Here is a 22572-nt window from a genome sequence, read left to right as displayed (position 1 = left end):
AGAAACTCCACAAATGAACTTTTAATAAGGCACACCTGTTAATAGAAATGCTTTCCTGTTTACTACCTCATGAAGCTGGTTGAGAGAATGCCAAGAGTGTGCAACGCTGTCATCATGGAAAAGGGTGGCTAGTTTGAAATCTTTTAAAATATATTTTTTATCAAAATACTTTTTTTTATCCACCTATCAATGTATTAGGCTACTGAATATCGTATTGACACCATGATAGGACAGTAGCCCGTTATTAGATTTTCCCCCTTATGAGTAATTATTTACATGACTACCTGCATTTCCGTTCATTGCGTAACGTCCGACATTCAGAGTGAATACTTCCTGCCTGCCAGCTCAAAAATGGCGTCCTGTTTTGAGGTTGGTGTTTTGACGAATGATATCCTTCAATAATGAAAAGGTGTTTTTCCATATTTGTGATGAAGATGAAACAATTATTGAAAATAATTATGGCATTTGAAATGTGTACCCAATGGAGTACTGTCTTTTACAGTCCAATGGCCAGCGCTAATAGCATTAGCAAGCTAACGTTAGCTAATTTGCTAGCATTTCAGACCATTCTATTTCGACCTCTTAGCTAGTTAACGTTATGTTTTCAATTTGCTTTTAGTTGCTGATGTTTGTAGTGGATTAGCATGATACGTAGAAAACATTGCCTTGCTTTGTCTTGCCACTGTAAGGTACAGCACGGATCCGACATTCGAGTTAGTACTTTATGCAAGCTAGCTAATTAACGTTAGCTAAAAAGCTAGCTAATGTTTATGATATTTTCCATAGGTATCTGCGTCGGTCAGTGATGAACAGACCGAAAGTGCTGCATCTCAGAAAAGAGAGGAGAGACTGCGAAAATTCCGGGAACTGCATTTCAAAAGGGTCTGTGTTCAAAGGTTCTCCCATTTCACACACATTTTAGTAACGTCATGTGAAGCCTATCCTTATTTGAGTTTGGCAGTAGCTTGAGTTTACATGGTATATCTTGGATCTGTGTTCTTTGTATTCACCTTCTGGAATGTATGTATTTTGTGTTATCCATTGCAGAATGAAGCACGCAATCTCAATCACAAGGAGGTTGTGGAGGAGGACAAAAGACTGAAACTACCAACTAACTGGGAGGCAAAGAAAGCCCGTCTGGAGTGGGAACTAATGACTGATGAAAAGAAAAAGGTACATGTTCATCAACGGACTTGATTATAATATATTAATTATATATGCTCTACCAACTGAGCTACAGATGTCCACAGCTATGTTGAACATTATTATTATCACAGAGGCACTGCTTCCTGGATGAACCGTCACATGTGTAGGACAATGTTTTTTTTTTGGCTGATGACAGAGAGCAGGATGTCAGAAGTCAACTGCAAGTTGTGTACCTTAGGATAATAGATAAGTAATAGAGGACGACCGATTATGATTTTTCAACGCCTTTCCCGAGGACCAAATATCGGCCAATTGTTTTATTTGTATAAATTTTTTATATTTTTTTGTTATTTATTATATATATTTGTAATAATGACAATTACAACAATACTGAATGAACAAAAAACGCTTTTTAAAAACTTCATATAATGCATAAATAAAATCAATTTAATATCAAATAAATAATGAAACATGTTCAATTTGGTTTAAATAATGCAAAAACAAAGTGTTGGAGAAGAAAGTAAAAGTGCAATATGTGCCACGTAAAAAAGCTAAAGTATAAGTTCCTTGCTCAGAACATGAGAACATATGAAAGCTGGTGGTTCCTTTTAACATGAGTCTTCAATATTCTCAGGCAAGAAGTTTTAGGTTGTAGTTATTATAGGACTATTTCTCTCTATACCATTTGTATTTCATATACCTTTGACTATTGGATGTTCTTATAGGCACTTTAGTATTGCCAGCCTAATCTCGGGAGTTGATAGGATTGAAGTCATAAACAGCGCTGTGCTTCAAACATAGCTAAAAGCTGCTGGCAAACGCAGTGAAGTGCTGTTTGAATGAATGCTTATGAGCCTGCTGCTGCCTACCACCACTCAGTCAGACTGCTCTGTCAAATATCATCCTATACTTAATTATAATAAACACACAGAAATATGAGCCTTTGGTCATTAATATGGTAAAATCCAGAAACTATCATTTCGAAAACAAAACGTTTATTCTTTCAGTGAAATAAGGAACCTTTCAGTATTTTATCGAATGGATGGCAATATTTAAGTCTAATGTGTGTTACATTTCACAACCATCATTGTTATGTCAAATTCTGACAAATTCATTACGGTTTTTGTTAGGAAGAAATGGTCCTCATACAGTTTGCAACAAGCCAGGCGGCCCAAACTGCTGCATATACCCTGACTCTGCTTGCACTGAACGCAAGAGAAGTGACACAATTCCCATAGTTAATATTGCCTGCTAACATTAATTTCTTTTAACTACATATGTAGGTTTAAAAAATATACTTGTGTGTTGATTTTAAGAAAGGCGTTGATGATTAGGTACATTTGTGCAACGATTGTGCTTTTTTCGCGAATGCACTTTTGTTAAATCATCACCCGTTTGGCAAAGTAGGCTGTTATTCAATGGTAAATAACAGGCACCGCATTGATTATATGCAACGCAGAACAAGCTAGTTAACCTAGTAATATCATCAACCATGTGTGGTTAACTAGTGATTATGTTAAGAATGTTTTTTTTTATTTTTACAAGATAAGTTTAGTGCTAGCTAGCAACTTACCTTGGCTCCTTGCAGCCACAAGGTCCTTTTGATGCTGCACTCGCGTAACAGGTGGTCAGCCTGCCACGCAGTCTTGGATTGCAATGTAATCTGCCATAATTACATCCAAAAAGGCTGATTACCGATTGTTATGAAAACTTGAAATCGGCCCTGATTAATCGGCCAAGCCGATTTAATTGGTCGGCCTCTACTAAGTAACTTTAGAAGTTATATAGTAATTGTATGCACACTGTTGCTGTTTAGTGACTTGGTGTGTGTCTGTGGGATTTCAGGAGTGTGCGGCCAAAGGGGAGGACTATGACCGGGTGAAACTGCTAGAGATCAGTGCTGAGGATGCTGAGCGGTGGGAGAGAAAGAAGAAGAAGAAGAACCCTGACCCAGGATTCTCAGGTGAGAGAGGTTACTCATTTTTTTTGAGTGAACTGGATAGCTATGCCTCAGCTGGTCAGTTTTTCTGAACAAGAAAAACTAGAGTTTCTACTTATAAGCTATAACTGTTAAGGCCACATGGTCAGGAAGCGCTAAGGTCTGCCTCTTTAGCTGAGGGCCATTCAATCGTGCGCTTGGAGAGCATCTACCAGTATGTCATGCTGTACATCCTCAATCCATTTTTATTTTATTTTAAACATGCTATCATCTGAAGTAAGATACGCCTGGAGATACAAGTGGGAAAGTGGGACTCTTTAATATTGTGCTGTAGAGCCTGGTTGTTTTTGAAGACACCAACTCCACAAAGGCCAGTCAGTAATGCAGCAGAAGTTGATTGTGGAAGACGACTACTGGAGGTGGTACTGTCATTCCACAACAGGGCAGCCCTGTACCAAGGTATTCTGTAACGGAATTCTGGGTGCGTGTAAAGACCCCTCGGGATAAATCATTTTTAACTGCCTCCAATTTAATCTGCCAAAAGGGATAACTGCGTTCCCCAAATATGGCTGCCATCTGTTGCATCAAAACGTCTCTGAATTAAACCTCTGGGGAGAAAATTATCACCAGAGGGGCTTGAAAGCGGCCTCCTCATCTCCCCTAACCAGATGCAGGTTTTGTCGCAGAGCTTTGCGCCTGCTTGTCGTTTGTTCCGGTAATTATAACCTCTCTTGTTTGCTGCCATTGGCCCGCAGGTTACGCGGAGGCCCAGCTGCGACAGTACCAGCGCCTCACCAAACAGATCAAACCAGACATGGACGGCTATGAGAGGCAGCGAGAGCAGTGGTGAGCCGGAGCCCCCTTATAAAACTCCTCTCTCATTTTCCATTACTGAGTGTCTTTGATATTGTCTCCAATGAGTCGACTATGCAGGGTTGCCTCCCAATGTCCTCAAGCACAAGTCCTATATATTGGTTTTGAAAAGGCACATGTTTCAAAGACTGTTTCCCCCATACACTATGAAACTATGAAATGTTTTAATTGCGTCAAATGGATAATTGACGCTACTATCACACAGTTTTCACTGATCATGTGCACAAAGGATTCAATTAAATGTCAGGCAGTGTGCCCCACTCCTGCCCCATGGTTAATTTTGACATTGTCACGAAATCATTTAATGTCTTAAGTGTCAATGTGAGGCATACGCTCAGAGAGGAACGGTATGGTTATAGTTATCGTGGGTTTTCTTGATCAGCCAAAGATGAGTTCAGAACCCACAGGTTTTTCGCCTTAATTGCTGCCACATGTGGAGCTGTGAAGGGTGCACTACAGCATAATGTTTCCAGTCAAAGAGATGGGTCATATTCAGCTTGGAGAGATGGATGGTGTTGAGGAGGATCATTCAAATTAATATTGTGTTAACCGACTCTCCTTTTCTCTCTCACAGTGGTGAGGACTTCCACCCCACATCCAACAGCCTGATCCATGGGACCCACGTCCCATCCAAGGAGGGCATTGACCGCATGGTGGAGGATGTGGAGAAACAGTAAGTGTAACAGAGACGAGAGTGAGATCCTAACCTCCTCTGACCTCCCATTTAATGCACTGGAGTCCAAAACAAGGTCCATTTGTGGAAAGAGTGAGAGCCCTCTGTGAATGGAAGCGGCAGACATGTGCGTGCATGAAACCAGGGCGTATCTGATGCCTACTGAATGAACCCCAGTGTTGGGAGCCTGATGGGACTGGCTGATAAGGCTCTTTTATGGTATCTCCCACTGGGGAGGTGCTGGAAAACTTAGAAAGAAGATATTTGACCTAGTTAATGAACCCTCATCTCTGATTCTCACCCCTTAGATTACCCTAGTTTCTGTTGCATCTGCATTATTTGGTGTTAAGTTGGCCAGAACAGATTTTCCCCAATAAAGTAATGCATGGCGTGCCTTTCAAAAGAATGGCTGCACGTTAGACCTTCCATACCAGCTAAGATCCTGAAGTCCCTCACACCTGACCGGCATATTCCCTTCCGTAGTGTCCCTTGGTTACATTGGCCTTATATCTTTTCTCTCCTCTCAGTGCTAAACCATTTTTGGGAGGCCTTGTGTTAGTGATGCTCCTGTGAGAGATTAGACAGAGAAGGAGCTGCCAGGGCATGACGCACATCTCCGCTTTGAAGACACTAAGTTAAGGCTGTGAGTCAGAAAAGTGACTGTGTGTGCCAGCCTGTGTGTTCGAGTAGAAGAGTAAGGTTTTCCATTGGTGCTTTGGCATAATTATGAACTTGTAGACTGTCTTCGTTTAGGGATTGTTGCCTGTGTGGGATTGAGTTGTTCTGGAGAGGTCAGATTTTCAGTGACTGAAGGAGGTTTTTCTACTATGATTGTAATTATTTTGGTTTGTAAGTTGTCCTTTTTGTTTTCTTGACACTGATCCTTTGCTGTTCTTCACAGGATTGAGAAGCGGGCCAAATACAGCCGGCGCAGGGCCTATAACGATGACGCAGACATCGACTACATCAATGAGAGGAACGCCAAGTTCAACAAGAAGGCAGAGCGGTTCTATGGCAAATACACAGCCGAGATCAAGCAGAATCTGGAGAGAGGCACAGCTGTCTAACTGCACTGGTCAATCAAATGGACGCTACCATTTCCACTGCTTTGTTGTAACTGAAGGCCATAATTAGTCACTGTGGTTACAGGACCGGCCATGTACATAGAAACCCCATTTCAGTTGGTCACAATGCTTACGTATCTGAGATCTAAATTTGTATTTTGATGCTGACATTTCTTTAGAGGCTTTTTCTAACTAATTTTACTGTATTGTTACTATAACACTGTGAATCAGGTGGAATGGCTAACTCTTGAGTACATCCTGAATAATCTTGTAATGTTATTGCTGCCTTTCTGCCAATGTGTATCGTGTGTGTATGAACACGCATTTTTTTTAAACGTCTTTTTTTTAAACTAACGTTTTTGTAAATAGCTGATATGTAGGTCTTACCTCAGATTGCTGCATGCAGTATGGGTTGGGTGGGTGGGGGGTGGCTTAACGTGAGAATGAAATGCTATCATTCACCTTAAGGCTACACTGTGTTTATTAGTTATGCCAGCAGAAGAATGTGCTAGTGTAGGTGCACGAGGGGATAAACAAATTAAACAATTTCATCGTTATCACTCATCTCTGTTAAGCCGACTGCCCCCAAGCAGAATATGAGCTAGGAGAGGCTTGTGACCTAAATTGAGATCAAAGACAGTCAACAGATTCACATGCTATATTCAGTTTCTCATTCTGTATCAATGCACACTATGGGTTATTCAAAAATACGATGTGGGGGTCCTATAAACACGAATAGAATTTGATCCTCATCCTTCGTAATTTGAATCAGACATCTGTGTAATGTTCCGTTGGACTTAATGAATCTGTTCTGAATAAGCCTCATGGGATATGGTAATAAGATGGGGAAGAGGGGTTTCAAAGGTTGGCGTGCAAGAAAATATTTATAAGTTGTTTATGATTTCTTGGTCGACTAGGATTTTGTGTCACCTGTATCAGAATCCTATTGGAATTCTATTTGACTAATTATTTCCTATTGGGAATCAAAAGTAATTTGATTGAATCCTATAGATTTTTGATTAGTCTCCTAGGATTTTGTCACCCCAATCAGAATGCTATTATAGTTTTTTTTCTCAAATTAACCCATTAAATTATCATTTGTCATTGGTTCCAGTACAATACAAAAGCATTAATTACTACATTTCCATTGATCAGTTCTGTCGTTTTTGAGTGATTGATGACGTCATAACTAACGTGAGCTTGCAGTGTTAATTATCCTAACACGCAAGCTTAGCTCGCCAACTGTGGCTGTGCAGAGAATCTCCGGTTTTCTAACATTATTATTCTAACTATTTTATCCTTCACTGTGCGTGAATGCAAACACTGTGAGTACAGTATTTGTTTCCTGACGAAGTTTGAAATGTTTTAGTCACATTTTTGTAACTACAGCATTCTATTGGATTTTTATATTTATTGGAATCCTTTTGGGTTATTTGACTAGGGCAATCACTTCTTTGGCATTTGATTCTACTTTGCAGAGTATTTGGGACCTGGTTTGGTTCTCAGGTGAGGGTTGTTTATTTTGGATTATCCTCTGATCAGCCTGAGGATATTGGCTGAAGATGTAAAGCAGGGGTGTCAAACTCATTTCATGGAGGGCCTAGTGTCTGGTTTTTGTTTTTTCCTTTCAATTAAGAACTAGACAACCAGGTGACGGGAGTTCCTTACTAATAAGTGATCTTAATTCATCAATCACGTACAAGGGAGGAGAGAACCCGCAGACACTCGCCCTCTGTGGAATGAGTGACACGTGATGTAAAGGAAATAAATACAAAACATTAAATAACCAGCTTACATTTAAGGCTATAAAACTATGATAGTGCTTTGTATTTTAGTCTCATGGGGAGCCAACTTTGGCAGTTATCTTTAGTGGTCTTAAATGGGCCGTACCATACATTTTATAGGTATTTCCTCTCCCTTTTCACTATTGGGCCTATCCACAATCATGTGCCTGATGAGCAGGCAATGACCCACAGATACCATGTCATGTTTTTCCATCAGAGAGATCACATGAAAGAGCTTTTTCCCAGTACAATGAGAATGTGATAGGTTAGCCAAATGGCTGTTGGAAGTTATTCTCTTTGAAGATTGATTAGATAAGAGCATGTATCAATTGGAAATCTGTTACACAGTGATAACTTGTTAATACCCGCATATGGTACAGGGCTAGGTGTTTTTGACAAATCTAATTCATGTGATTTGCCCAAATAGATGCTTGGTATCCCTGGTAGGATACATTTAAATATCAAATAAAGTTTGCCTGCAAGGGGAGACTTTTAGCATTTTTCTCACGACAAACTGAAAAGGCATTCTGTGTTCCACACACAATGTAATCCTTTATGCCCTGCTGTAAACACTAGTTTTTTTTATCTCCTAAAGATGTGTAAATACACTTTTGTGGTATTGCCAGAATGTTCCCGATTTAGGGCTCTATTCAATCATATCCGCTTTAGCCGACATCTGCATAGAAGTTATTTTGATGGTGTAGGAGGTGGAACTACGTTTGAACTGTTAAATCCACAAGTGGTTCGCGGCATTATACCTAAAGTACGGTAGACATTGCCATTGGTTGCATTAACAGAAATACAGCCTTGTTTACAAGTTGGAACACTGGAATGTGAGATGTAATTTACACCTCCATTAGGAAGATAGAAATGCTAATTTGAATGATTTCTCAATTTGAGCGTCATTATTTCTATATAGCCTACACTTTCTCATTCTGAACTTCTAATGCCAGTGGGGTGGGTGTGGCTTCATGACAATGTTTGCAAGAGCAGCTGCTCAGCGATTTGACAGCGCAAATGCAGTTTCACCTCCAATGTTGCCAAAACATCTGCTATGCGTGTGTGTGCTATCGCCGGTACACCCTTGATCTGATTGAATCTAGCCCTTATAGACTGCAGCTCCTTTGTGGCCATATCATACAATCAGAGGAGAGAAATACCCTCATGTCATGTAAAAAGACAGAAGGGAGAACATCTGTCCTGAGGTGTGGCTGATTGCATTACTCCTGCCTGAAAAACTTGCTCGTTATGCAGTAATTTATGCGTATAAAAGTAATGATATAAAAAAATCCTTGTGCATGAGGAATCCTCTAGACACACAAGGATGACAAGTCAGACCTGCCTTTCCTCCTCCCCATCTGATGAAATTACAAATGTATTGTGATTTGTTTGAGACTATGCACAATGACATTGACATCAAAGGTGTGGTGATGATACTTGCATTTTCATAGAGATAAGACAGTTGCTAAGCATGTACTGTATTGAACAATGTAAGATCTTAGTGTGGCATGACATGGGAATATCAGATTCAAACCTCAAGCCATGGGATTGCAGTTAAATGTATTACTCCCCCATTGATACAACACAGGAAATCAGTTATTGGTAAATGAATCAGTTAAATTTACACACACTCCAAGATCTTATTATAATAATAGGCTTCCTGAGTCTCAGGTAAAATGCATCTGAAGGAAAGTATCTGACTACTAGCCAGTTTTACCAGCTATAATGACACTTTGGGTTAGATCAGGTAACTCAGGAGAGAACATGTTCAAAAAAAGCTCAGTCATATGTTAGCAGACATTTGGCACCCGTCTGAGTTCTCTCCTCTCCCTGAACAAAGAGTTTAACTCACCTGCCAAAACCAAACCCCACCTTCACAAATACTGCTCTATGAGTGTAGCTGTGACTTCTGGATGATGTATGGCAAGTTTATTACACTGAAATCTGAGCCTGAGTAAATCATCCATTAAAACCACTTAACATGAGGTGGCCGTGTTGAAGGTAGGTGCTATGACAAGCTAAGCTATGCAGTTGTTTTTTACAGGGGTCCAATTCAGACCTCAAATCACTAACATAGCCATTGTCCCCCAATTAATTACTGAAATTCGATTGGCTTTAATCTCCAAAAACCATTCCATCACTAAAATAGTTGTTAGTGTCACTGATCTCTTGAAGTGTTTAGGAATCAGAACAAGTTCTGCAGCACTCACTTCAGTGGTGCAACTCTGACACTATGTGGTCAATATGTGCATCACAGCCTTCGGGTGCAACTTTCACTGGGGGGAGCATGACACCCCCCACACACACACAGTTTTATCATTGCATTGTGACACAAAAAGCGGCATTGGTGTGCTTTAGGACCATGCAGACTCCTCAGAGCTGTTTGGTAGTTTCAGCCGTCTGGAATTAGGATCGCGCTGACACCACAGTGCGAACAGAGGCAGCTGTTGTCTGTGTTTTTTCTTTCTCTGAGTTGCAAAAGCAAGCAGAGCTACTAGCTACTCTATTTGACTGATGTAGCTGGCATGGTAACTGCTGTTTGACTTAACTGAAAATAAGTATTTATTCCCAGTGCTGAGCTAGTAGTGTAACGTTAGCAAGTGTTTCATCCCCTCTCGAAGTTCGGTGTGAAGTGAATAAACAAGCTAGCTAGTTAGTAGATACCACAGCCAGTTCAGTTCTAGCCTCTAGCTATCTGTCAGGTAGCAGTGTCTAACAGCTTGTGTGTATGGAAATGTTTTGTCCTGGTTTTAGCAGAAGTAAATTCACTTGGCTTGTTTTTGCCAGTTGATGTATGATAGTAGCTAGATATTGTTTTTGCTCCATTCACTTTCAGTATAGCAATGTAACATCAGTTTTCCTAACTAATGTCCTACTTTTCACACTGACATGGTATGAACAGCTCTACAGTCAGTACACAACACTGCTCACCATGTCTTAACAGGATCAGATGGTGACAGGGGTCCCAGTATGGTCAGACAGACAGAGAAGACCAGTCTACGGAGCTCAGGTGAATTTTGCAGTAATATTAACAGTATCCGTGAATGATACAAAGTTCCTTCTTGAGTTGATTGGTAGATCTACAGTAGCTACAGGACAGCAGTTTAGACTCCAAGTCTCGTTTGAAACGCTATTCGCGCGCACCCCGCTAACTAGCTAGCCATTTCACATCGGTTACACCAGTCTAATCTCGGGAGTTGATAGGCTTGAAGTCATAAACAGAGCAATGCTTGAAGCATTGCGAAGAGCTGCTGGCAAACGCACGAATGTGCTGTTTGAATGAATGCTTACGAGCCTGCTGGTGCCTACCACCGCTCAGTCAGACTGCTCTATCAAATCATAGACTTAGTTATAACATAATAACACAGAAATATGAGCCTTAGGTCATTAATATGGTAGAATACGGAAACTATCATCTTGAAAACAATAAGTTTATTCTTTCAGTGAAATATGGAACCGTTCTGTATTTCATCTAACGGGTGGCATCCATAAGTCTAAATATTCCTGTTACGTTGCACAGCCTTCAATGTTATGTCATAATTATGTAAAATTCTGGCAAATTAGGCGACCCAAACTGTTGCATATACCCTGACCCTGCGTGCAATGAACGCAAGAGAAGTGACACAATTTCACCTGGTTAATATTGCCTGCTAACCTGGATTTCTTTCAGCTACATATGCAGGTTTAAAAATATATACTTGTGTATTGATTTTAAGAAAGGCATTGATGTTTATGGTTAGGTACACATTGAAGCAACGACGGTCCTTTTTCACGAATACGCACCGCATAGATTATATGCAACGCAGGACACGCTAGATAAACTAGTAATATCATCAACCATGTGTAGTTCCTAGGCCATCATTGAAAATAAGAATGTGTTCTTAACTGACTTGCTTAGTTAAAAAGATTAAATAAAGGTGTACATTTTTTGGGGTCCAAATCGGTGTCCAAAAATACAGATTTCCGATTGTTATGAAAACTTGAAATCGGCCCTAATTAATCGGCCATTATGATTAATCGGTCGACCTCTACTTCTTACGGCAGATATCCCATTATCGGGATAGATTTGACAACACCCTGTGAAAGTGCAGGGCGCCAAATTCAAACAAATTCATAATTAAAATTCCTCAAACATACAAGTATTATACACCATTTTAAAGATAAACTTGTTAATCCCACCACAGTGTCCGATTTCAAAAAGGCTTTACGACGAAAGCATACCATGCGATTATGTTAGGTCAACGCCTAGTCACAAAAACCACAGCCATTTTCCAGCCAAAGAGAGGAGTCACAAAAAGCAGAAATAGAGAGAGAATTAATCACTAACCTTTGATCTTCATCAGATGGCACTCATAGGACTTCATGTTACACAATACATGTATGTTTTGTTCAATAAAGTTCATATTTATATCCAAAAATCTCAGTTTACATTGGCGCGTTACGTTCAGTAATGTTTTGCCTCCAAAACATCCGGGGATTTTGCAGAGAGCCACATCAATTTACAGGAATACTCATCATAAATGTTGATGAAGGATACAAGTGTTATGCATAGAATTAAATATATACTTCTCCTTAATGCAACCTCTGTGTCAGATTTCAAAAAAGCTTTATGGCAAAAGCACACTATGCAATAATCTGAGTACAGCGCTCAGCCACCATACAGATACCCGCCATGTTGTGGAGTCAACAAAAGTCAGAAATAGCATTATAAATATTCACTTACCTTTGATCTTCATCGAAATGCACTCCCAGGAATCCCAGTTCCACAAATGTTTGTTTTGTTTGATAAAGTCCATCATTTATGTCCAAATACCTCCTTTTTGTTTGCGTGTTTAGTCCAGTAATCCAAATGCACAATATGCGAGCACTAAGTCTAGACAAAAAGTCAAATTTCTATTATAGTTCATAGAAACATGTCAAACGATGTATAGAATCAATCTTTAGGATGTTTTTATCATAAATCTTCAAAAAAAGTTTGAACCGGACAATTCCTATGGCTTTAGAAATGAAAAGGAACGGAGCTCACGACAACTCAAGGCTTTCTGCCTGACCACTGGTTCAAACAGCTCTTATTCGCTCCCCTTTCACAGTAGAAGCCTGAAACAACATTCTGAAGACCGTTGACATCTAGTGGAAGCCTTAGGAAGTGCAATCGGACCAAATTTACACTATATTGGATAGGCAATCACGTGAAAAACTACAAACCTCAGATTTTCCACTTCCTGGTTGGATTTTTCTCAGGTTTTTTCCAGTCACATCATGAGTTCTGTTCTACTCAGACATCATTCAAACAGTTTTAGAAACTTCAGTGTTTTATATCCAAATCTACTAATAATATGCATATCTTGGCTTCTGGGCCTGAGTAGCAGGCAGTTTACTCTGGGCACGCTTTTCATCCGAACGTGAAAATAGCGCCCCCAGCCATAAGAAGTTAAAGCTACAGTCTGGGATTTGGGAATAATGGTCATTTCAATTATTGAACCATTGATTCTATTGTATAATGTATAAACGTACACCAATGTAATTCTTTGTCATGCCTCATCTGAGCAGGATCAGATGGTGACAGGGGTGTCAGCAGGGTCAGGCAGCCAGGGAAACTATTTTAAGGCAGTCTGACACCTCCAAAGTTGATTTCCAAATTGTGTCAAGGGTTGACAGTCTCTTCCCTGTTGACACAAAACATGTAAAACAAAAAGGTGAGGAAAACCTGGGAGACACAACTGATGAATGGATTCAGATGTTAGAATGCTCAGTCATGTTGATATAATCTCAGACATATTACTGCAGTTTAAAACCATCCATAGAAGGTATTATATGACAGTGAAATTGAACATCATGCATTTAGAAGTAGTTCCTCTGCTGGAGGTGTAAAATCCAAATGGCGACATTTCAATATGTTATGCTATTGTGAAGGCTGGCTGAATTCTGGCAAAGAGTATGTTATTTTATCTCAGCATGTCTACAGATTCTCCCTGTTTTTGTTTGCTTGGAAATGTGGATACTGGAGACTTATCAGAAGAAACTGTGTAACCAAGCATTTTTAGCGGCTAAGAAATGCATTGCCATTAATTGGATGGTGGTTTTCCTCCCACAATGTCACAATGGATGTTAAGTTATGTATCACTGGATTTGATTTATTACAAGATTAAGGTTATACTATGCAACTTTCATAAGGTCTGGATGTGTTATATGGAATACTGTACGACAAAAAGAGTCTATTGAAAACATGCCCACGTCAGGGGTGATACCTATTTAGGCGTTCCTTAGCTGCTAGGTTGCTCAGTCTGCCCTAGGGGTCTGCCGTACTGGTGGTTGTCACTCTAGCCTGGGCCTAACACATCTGAAACCAATAATGAATGGTTCATTAAGATCCTAAAGCTGAATGGGATGTGTTGGGTTGGGGCATTGCAGGGCAGTGGACCCCTAGACCCAGGACGGGGTGATCCAGCTATATTGTGTGCAAGTAAAAAGAGCTCTACAGTACTATTAGGTCTAAAAAGCTTGTCCGGAGAAGACAAGGTGAGCGCTACCATCAGTCCTGTGTCATGCCAACAGTAAAGCATCCGGAGACCATTCATGTGTGGGGTTGCTTCTCAGCCAAGGGAGTGGGCTCACTCACAATTTTGCTTAAGAACACAGCCATGAAAAAAGAATGGTAACAACACATCCTCCGAGAGCAACTTCTCCCAACCATCCAGGAACAGTTTGGTGACGAACAATGCCTTTTCCAGCATGATGGAGCACCTTGCCATTAGGCAAAAGTGATAACTAAGTGGCTCGGTGAACAAAAATTGATATTTTGGGTCCATGGCCAGATCTCCCCAGACCTTAATCCCATTGAGAATTTGTGGTCAATCCTCAAGAGGCGGGTAGACAAACAAAAACCCACAGATTCTGACAAACCTCAAGCATTGATTATGCAATAATGGGCTGCCATCAGTCAGGGTGGGGTCCAGAAGTTAATTGACAGCATGCCAGGCTGGATTGCAGAGGTCTTGAAAAAGAAGGGTCAACACTGCAAATATTGACTCTTTGCATCAACTTCATGTAATTGTCAATAAAAGCCTTTGACAATTATTACATGCTTGTAATTGTACTTTAGTATTCCAGAGTAACACCTGACAAAAATATCTAAAGACACTTAAGCAGCAAACTTTGTGGAAATTAATGTGTCATTCTCAACTTTTGGCCTCGACTGTACATAGCTTCAACAAACAGCAGTTCCCATGCACCCTTGCTTTATTGAAGTCAAAGCTAAGCATCTGGTCATTACAAGAATTCTACAAGGGTAGTTTTCAGAACAAACAAAATATTGTAGAAAGAACTGGCATGATGAGTGGCTTGATGATGATGATGATGCAGTTCTCCAAACCCCATCCAGAACACCACTTGTGTACCAAGTTCTCTTTGGCATATGGACGGTGGGAGTTTGGTCTGTTTTTAAGTTCTCTTGTCAGGAATACAGTCACCATAACGCAGTTGAAATGCCTGGTGCTTCTTCAGAGTGGGAGGGAGACTACTAAATAACAATGTTCCATTTCAACTGTAAGCAATGATGTTCCAAATTGAGTAGACATTTAGTATGGGAGAGTGTAAAGTGGGGCAAAAAAGTATTTGGTCAGCCACCAATTGTGCAAGTTCTCCCACTTAAAAAGATGAGAGGCCTGTAATTTTCATCATAGGTACACTTCAACTATGACAGACAATGAGAAAAAAAAATCCAGAAAATCACATTGTAGGAATTTTTTATGAATTTATTAGCAAATTATGGTGGAAAATAAGTATTTGGTCCATAACAAAAGTTTCTCAATAGTTTGTTATATACCCTTTGTTGGCAGAGGTCAAACATTTTCTGTAAATCTTCACAAGGTTTTCATACACTGTTGCTGGTATTTTGGCCCATTCCTCCATGCTGATCTTCTCTAGAGCAGTGATGTTTTGGGGCTGTTGCTGTGCAACACAGACTTTCAACTCCCTCCAAAGATTTTCTATGGGGTTGAGATCTGGAGACTGGCTAGGCCACTCCAGGACCTTAATTCTTCTTACGAAGCCACTCCTTCGTTGCCCGGGCGGTGTGTTTGGGATCATTGTCATGCTGAAAGACCCAGCCACGTTTCATCTTCAATGCCCTTGCTGATGGAAGGAGGTTTTCACTCAATCTCACGATACATGGCCCCATTCATGCTTTCCTTTACACGGATCAGTCGTCCTGGTCCCTTTGCAGGAAAAACAGCCCCAAAGCATGATGTTTCCACCCCCATGCTTCACAGTAGGTATGGTGTTCTTTGGATGCAACCCAGCATTCTTTGTCCTCCAAACATGACGAGTTGAGTTTTTACCAAAAAGTTATATTTGGGTTTCAGCTGACCATATGACATTCTCCCAATCTTCTTCTGGATCATCCAAATGCTCTCTAGCAAACTTCAGATGGGCCTGGACATGTACTGGCTTAAGCAGGGAGACACGTCTGGCACTGCAGGATTTGAGTCCCTGGCGGCGTAGTGTGTTACTGATGGTAGGCTTTGCTACTTTGGTCCCAGCTCTCTGCAGGTCATTCACTAGGTCTCCCCGTGTGGTTCTGGGATTTTTGCTCACCGTTCTTGTGATCATTTTGACCCCACGGGGTGAGATCTTGCGTGGAGCCCCAGATCGAGGGAGATTATCAGTGGTGTTGTATGTCTTCCATTTCCTATTATTGCTCCCACAGTTGATTACTTCAAACCAAGCTGCTTACCTATTGCAGATTCAGTCTTCCCAGCCTGGTGCAGTCTACAATTTTGTCTCTGGTGTCCTTTGACAGCTCTTTGGTCTTGGCCATAGTGGAATTTGGAGTGTGACTGTTTGAGGTTGTGGACAGGTGTCTTTTATACTGATAACAAGTTCAAACGGGTGCCATTAATACAGGTAATGAGTGGAGGACAGAGGAGCCTCTTAAAGAAGAAGTTACAGGTCTGTGAGAGCCAGAAATCTTGCTTGTTTGTAGGTGACCAAATACTTTTCGCACAAAAGTATGTTCATCTCTAGGAGACAGAATGCGTCTCCTTCCTGAGTGGTATGACAGCTGCATGGTCCCATGGTGTTTATACGTGCGTGCTATTGTTTGTACAGATGAATGTGGTACCTTCAGGCTTTTGGAAATTGCTCCAAAGGATGAACCAGACTTGTGGAGGTCTACAATTTTATTTCTTGGCTGATTTCTTTTGATTTCCCCATGATGTCAAGCAAAGAGGCAGAGTTTGAAGGTAGGCCTTGAAGGTACACCTGCAGGTACACTTCCAACTGACTCAAATGATGTCAATTAGCCTATCAGAAGCTTCTAAATCCATGACATCATTTTCTGGAATTTTCCAAGCTGTTTAAAGGCACAGTCAACTTCGTGTATGTAAACTTCTGACCCCCTGGAATTGTGATACAGTGAAATAATCTGTCTGTGAACAGTTGTTGGAAAAATGACTTGTGTCATGCACGAAGTAGATGTCCTAACCGACTTGCCAAAACTATAGTTTGTTAACAAGAAATTTGTGGAGTGGTTGAAAAGCGAGTTTTAATGACTCCAACCTAAAGTATGTAAACTTCCGACTTCAACTGTAAATTGAAATACATTTACCAAATGATATAATTACTCCTATCTCTATAAATAAATAAAATCATTGAAAATACTACACCAGCATAATTTAGCCACGTAGAATCAATAGCTTTTTAAAAATGCTGTAGATTGTGTTTTGTCACATAATGAGCGCACAGGCCTAGTCTACAGTCGGGAGTCCCGCAATTGGGCAGTCCACACGGCAAATATAAAATAGCCGATAGTTTAGTTGTGGCTGTCAATGAACAGCAGGCAGCAGCTAGAAGGTATTTTGCAATATTTTAAAATACAATTGGGGAAAAGTCTGAATAGGTGAATGCCACTGGCAAGTTGGTGGACTAGAATTTCCTCATATTGTAGGCCTAAAATCTGTGTACCCACTCTTTTCATTTGCCTATGCTATTGATTGCATTTAAGACATGGGTCCTTTGTTTTGTTGATCTCAGTATGTGAATGTCGGAGTAGCTTGTCATTCTTGTCATTTGCTTGGAATAAAAATATATTATTGTATTGTGTCATGTAAAATGACGTAGAATTGCAGGAAATTATTTTAGAAAAGGCCTTTTTTCCTCTGACCCTGGTCTTCAGGACTGAGCCCCAAACGTTATGAAACTCGGGTGATGGCCCAGATCCAGAGCATCCCAAACATGCTCAGTGGGTGACATGTCTGGTGAGTATACAGGCCATGGATGAACTGGGACATTTTCAGCTTCCAGGAATTGTGTACAGATCCTTGCGACATGGGGCACAATAATGGGCCTCAGGATCTCAATTTTAGCATGTAAATCTTGGTGGGGCAAACTCCCCAATTTGTTTAATTAAAAAAAAAAATGTTATGCATGCCAGCAAAGCCACTACACAACACTAAACAATACATTAATTGCACTATAACAGTGACAAAAGGTGCCCACAAACTGTTAGGGCCTACATAAAGCTGTCCCAATAGCAGAGCTTTCTTTTCAGCACCATCAGTGGAGTCTTGTCTGGCAGCGAAACAGTTCATTCAGCCTAATTTACTGCCTTTTAAAAAAAATAGCTGATATGGCTGACTTGTTTCAACAAATGTGGTTTCTACTGACAATTGACATGTACAAACTATGGCATACGGGGACGACGAGCATAATAAGAGGCCATCCGTAATTTTGATTAAGACATTAATGAGCGAGCTAGGACAGACGTAGTCAATAACTATTTGTTTAATGACCTTTAAATGGTGTCAGACCAAGGCTCTGCATCGGTCCTCGTGCCCTTAGACCTTAGTGCTGCTTTTGACACCATCAATCACCACGTTCATTTGGAGAGATTGGAAACCTTAATTGGTCTACATGGAAATGTTCTGGCATGATTTAGATATGTCGGAACAATATCAGTTCGTCTCTGTGGATGGTTTGTCCTCTGACAACTCAATTGTAAGTTTCAGTGTTCCTCAAGGTTCCATTTTAGGACCACTATTGTTTTTACTATAAATTTTACCTCTTGGTGATAACATTGTTTCCGAATGACAACTTTCACTGCTATGCGGACGATACACAGCTGTACATTTCGATTCAATATGGTGAAGCCCCAAAATTGCCCTCTCTGGAAGCCTGTGTTTTAGACATAAGGAGGTGGATGGCAGCAAAAAAATGTTTTACTTTTAAATTCTGACAAAACAGAGATGCTAGTTCTAGGTCTCAAGAAACAATATTGATCTTCTGTTGGATCTGACAATCTTGATGGTTGTACAGTCGTTTCAAATAAAACAGCGAAGGACCTTGGCGTTACTCTGGACCCTGATCTCTCTTTTGACGAACATATCAAGAATATTTCAAGGATAGCTTTTCGTAACATTGCAAAAATCAGAAACTTTTTGTCCAAAAATGTAGAAAAGCTAATCCGTGCTTTTGTAACTTCTAGATTAGACTACTGCAATGCTCTACTTTCTGGCTACCTGGATAAACACGGCTGCTAGAATCTTGACTAGACTCAAAAAAATAAACTTTATCATATTACTCCAGTGCTAGCCTCTCCTATCCACACTGATGTCTAAGTTTTACTGCTAACCTACAAAGCATTATACATGGGCTTGCTCCTATGTATCTCTCCGATTTTAGACCTACCGTACATACCTACACATACGCTACGGTCACAAGACACAGGCCTCCTTATTGTCCCTAGAATTTCTAAGCAAACAGCTTGAGGCAGGGCTTTCTCCTATAGAGCTATTTTTTTATGGAGTGGTCTGCCTACCTATGTGAGAGATGCAGACTCTGTCTCGTCCTTTGTCTTTATTGAACTAATCTCTACAGTAGGTCCTATAATTAAGTGTAGTCTGGCCCAGGGGTACGAAGGTGAACGGAAAGGCACTGGAGCGACAAACCGCCCTTGCTGTCTCTGCCTGGCCGGATCCCCCTTCTCCACTGGGATTGTCTGCCTCTGACCCTATTACGGGGGCTGAGTAATTGGCTTACTAGTTCTCTTCCATGCTGTCCCTAGGAGGGGACGTCACTTGAGTGGGTTAAGTCACTGACGTGATCTTCCTGTCCGGGATGACACCTCCTCTGGTTCGTACCGTGGGGACATTTTTGTGGGCTATACTCAGCCTTGTCTCAGGGTAGTAAGTTGGTGGTTTGCAGGTATCCCTCTAGTGGTGTGGGGGCTGTGCTTTGGCAAAGTGGGTGGGGTTATATCCTGCCTGGTTGGTCCTGCCCGAGGGTATCGTCCCGACCCCTTTTGTCTCAGCCTCCAGTATCTATGCTGCAATAGTTTGTGTGGGGGGGCTGGGGTCAGTCATCTGGTGTAATTCTCCTGTCTTATCCGGTGTCCTGTGTGAATTTGAGTATGCTCCCTCTAATTCTCTCTCTCCCTCCTCCCAGAGGACCTGAGCCCTAGGACCATGCCTCAGGACTACCTGGCCTGATGATGCCTTGCTGTCTCCAGTCCACCTGGTCATGCTGCTGCTCCAGTTTCAACTGTTCTGCCTGCAGCTATGGAACCCTGACCTGTCCACCGGATGTGCTACCTTGTCCCAGCCCCACTGTTTTCAACGCTCTCTCTCTAACGTACCTGCTGTCTCGAACTCTGAATGCCCGGCTATGAAAAGCCAACTGACATTTACTCCTGAGGTGCTGACCTGTTGCACCCTCTACAACCACTGTGCTTATTATTATTTGACACTGCTGGTCATCTATGAACATTTGAACATCTTGCTTGGCTGGGTTTCTGTAGAGCACTTTGACATTGGCTGATGTAAAAAGGGCTTTATAAATACATTTGATTTATTTGTTCATCACTTTTGAAATGTACAGTGACAGAATTCAGAACATGGGCCGTTCTTACAGTATTCTCCCAGTACACCAAGTCAGAACTCTAGGACAAATAAAGGGGGCATATAAGCAAACAAGCTTTTACAATATTGGATGATTACATTTTTCTCTAAAACAGGCTATAGGCTACATGTGCACCACCAAGTCAGAACAGTGTGTTAAGTTATGAGGGGGAAAGGGACCAAATGATTAGGATGCGGAATATGGGCTACTAACTAGAGGTGGACCGATTTTATCGGCATGGCTGATTACTTAGGGCCGATTTCAAGTTTTAACAACAATTGGTCATCTGCAATTTTGGATGCTGATTACATTGCATTCCACTAGGAAACTGCGTGGCAGGCTGACCACCTGTTACGCGAGTGCAGCAAGGAGCCAAGGTAAGTTTCGAGCTAGCATTAAACTTATAAAAAAACAACTAGTGATTAAGTGAAGATTGATTACCTCACATTGTTGATGATATTACTAGGTTAACTAGCTTGTCTTGCGTTGCATATAATCAATGTGGTGCCTGTTGATTATCATCGAATCACAGCCTACTTCGCCAAACGGGTGATGATTTAAGAAAAGCACAATTGTTGCACGACTGTTCCTAACCATAAACATCCATGCCTTTCTTAAAATCAATACACAGAAGTGTATTTTTTTTAACCTGCATATATAGTTAAACGAAATTCATGTTAGCAAGCAATATTCACTATGGAAATTGTGTAATTTCTCTTGAGTTCATTGCATACAGTTTGGGTCGCCTTGCTCGTTGCGAACTCATTTGCCAGAATTTTACATAATTATGACATAACATTGAAGGTTGTGCAATGTAACAACAATATTTAGTCTTAGGGTTGCCACCCATTCGATAAAATACGGAATGGTTCCGTATTTCACTGAAAGAATAAAAGTTTTATTTATTTATATTTGACCATATTAATGATCTATGGCTTGTATTTCTGTGTGTTTACTATAATTCTATGTCTATGATTTGTCTATGATTTGATAGAGCAGTCTGACTGAGCGGTGGTAGGCAGCAGCAGACTCGTAAGCATTCATTCAAACAGCACTTACCTGCGTTTGCCAGCAGCTCTTCACAATGCTTGAAGCACAGCGCTGTTTTATGACTTCAAGTTTAACAACTCCCGAGATTAGGCTGGCAATACTATAGTGCCTATAAGAACATCCAAGAGTCAAAGGTATATGAAATACAAATGGTATAGAGAGAAATAGTCATATAATTACTACAACCTAAAACTTCTTAACTAGGAATATTGAAAACTCATGTTCAAAGGAACCACCAACTTTCATATGTTCTCATGTTCTGAGCAAGGAACTTAAACGTTAGCTTTTTTACGTGGCACATGTGTTTTTGCATTATTTAAATCAAATTGAACATGTTTCATTATTTGAGACTAAATTGATTTTATGTATTACATTAAGTTAAAATAAGTGTTCATTCAGTATTGTAATTGTCATTATTACAAATATATAAAAATCGGCCGACTAATCGATATCAGCTTTTTTTTGGTCCTCCAAGTATCGGTATTAAACTATAAATCGGTCGACCTCTTACTAACAGCTTACTACACAACATACACTTAGTATTACTTTCTTAGCTACAGTATACATATCTCCTGGCATATTACATCATTTATGCAGCAGCATACAATAGATTTTTTTGGACTCACCTTGTTATGCTGGGCTCACTTGAACAGGAAGGTGTGCGGCACGGTGGTCCTTTTGTCATCAAAGTCTGGCATTCTCTGGATTCATGGTGCTTTCAAGACAACTAGGAACTCAAGGTTGACTCATGGCGTCAGTGGTCGTCAGGTCGGAGCTCTAGAAAGAAGTCAGAGTCCCAGATTTGGAATTCCGAGTTGGATGACCGTTCAAAAGTGGTCTTGAACTCTCTGAAGTCTGAGATTTCCCAGTTCCAAGTTTCCATTTGTTTTGAATGCGGCAGAAGTAATGCTAGATTGACAGCATGGCCAATGTGGTTGCATGTGAATGTTTATCCTTTTAAGCTTGGAAAATAGACCCGTAAACATTGACTTGGACTAAACACCCACTCCACTGAATAGCAGGCTAGTGATTGCTTTGCGATGCGTTCAGTTAGCCACTTATTCCTTCCAAACCACTTATTGTTGAATTTACGATTTCCAACTTGCCGATGAGCACCGACACATTTTTTACCATGAATTGTTCTTCATA

General features: G+C 40.7%; 1 protein-coding gene and 1 long non-coding RNA gene across 3 annotated transcripts; both read left to right on the top strand.

The window, feature by feature from the left end:
* The first annotated feature begins 276 nt into the window (after window positions 1-276).
* On the top strand, window positions 277-6836 carry syf2 (SYF2 pre-mRNA-splicing factor). Of its 2 annotated transcripts, none has more exons than XM_029688299.2 (7): window positions 277-369; window positions 787-882; window positions 1048-1173; window positions 2992-3109; window positions 3841-3931; window positions 4533-4631; window positions 5533-6836. In XM_029688299.2, exons 1-7 carry the CDS (start codon window positions 277-279, stop codon window positions 5696-5698), a joined length of 789 nt encoding a protein of 262 aa, XP_029544159.2. In that variant the 3' UTR covers window positions 5699-6836. The 2 variants fall into 2 exon arrangements, with proteins under 2 accessions (XP_029544159.2, XP_029544158.1); XM_029688298.2 differs by having other exon boundaries at window positions 323-409.
* A 3049-nt stretch (window positions 6837-9885) lies between these two features.
* LOC135561573 (uncharacterized) lies at window positions 9886-21227 on the top strand. Its single transcript, XR_010459570.1, has 3 exons — window positions 9886-10007; window positions 10424-10489; window positions 19921-21227. It is a non-coding gene; the product is annotated as an uncharacterized LOC135561573 (long non-coding RNA).
* Window positions 21228-22572: the final 1345 nt, after the last annotated feature.

Source organism: Oncorhynchus nerka, linkage group LG18, assembly GCF_034236695.1.
Source record: "Oncorhynchus nerka isolate Pitt River linkage group LG18, Oner_Uvic_2.0, whole genome shotgun sequence".
Taxonomy (NCBI): Eukaryota; Metazoa; Chordata; class Actinopteri; order Salmoniformes; family Salmonidae; genus Oncorhynchus; species Oncorhynchus nerka.
Note: the sequence above shows the minus strand (reverse complement) of the source record. Positions and strands in the feature narration are given on the sequence as shown.

Bases quoted from the DNA above. Each gene is read 5' to 3' on its own strand.
- syf2 (XM_029688299.2), top strand. From the start codon at position 277: ATGACTACCTGCATTTCCGTTCATTGCGTAACGTCCGACATTCAGAGT. The intron at 370-786 runs GTTGGTGTTTTG...TATTTTCCATAG, and splicing joins AAATGGCGTCCTGTTTTGAG to GTATCTGCGTCGGTCAGTGA. The intron at 3,110-3,840 runs GTGAGAGAGGTT...ATTGGCCCGCAG, and splicing joins CCCTGACCCAGGATTCTCAG to GTTACGCGGAGGCCCAGCTG.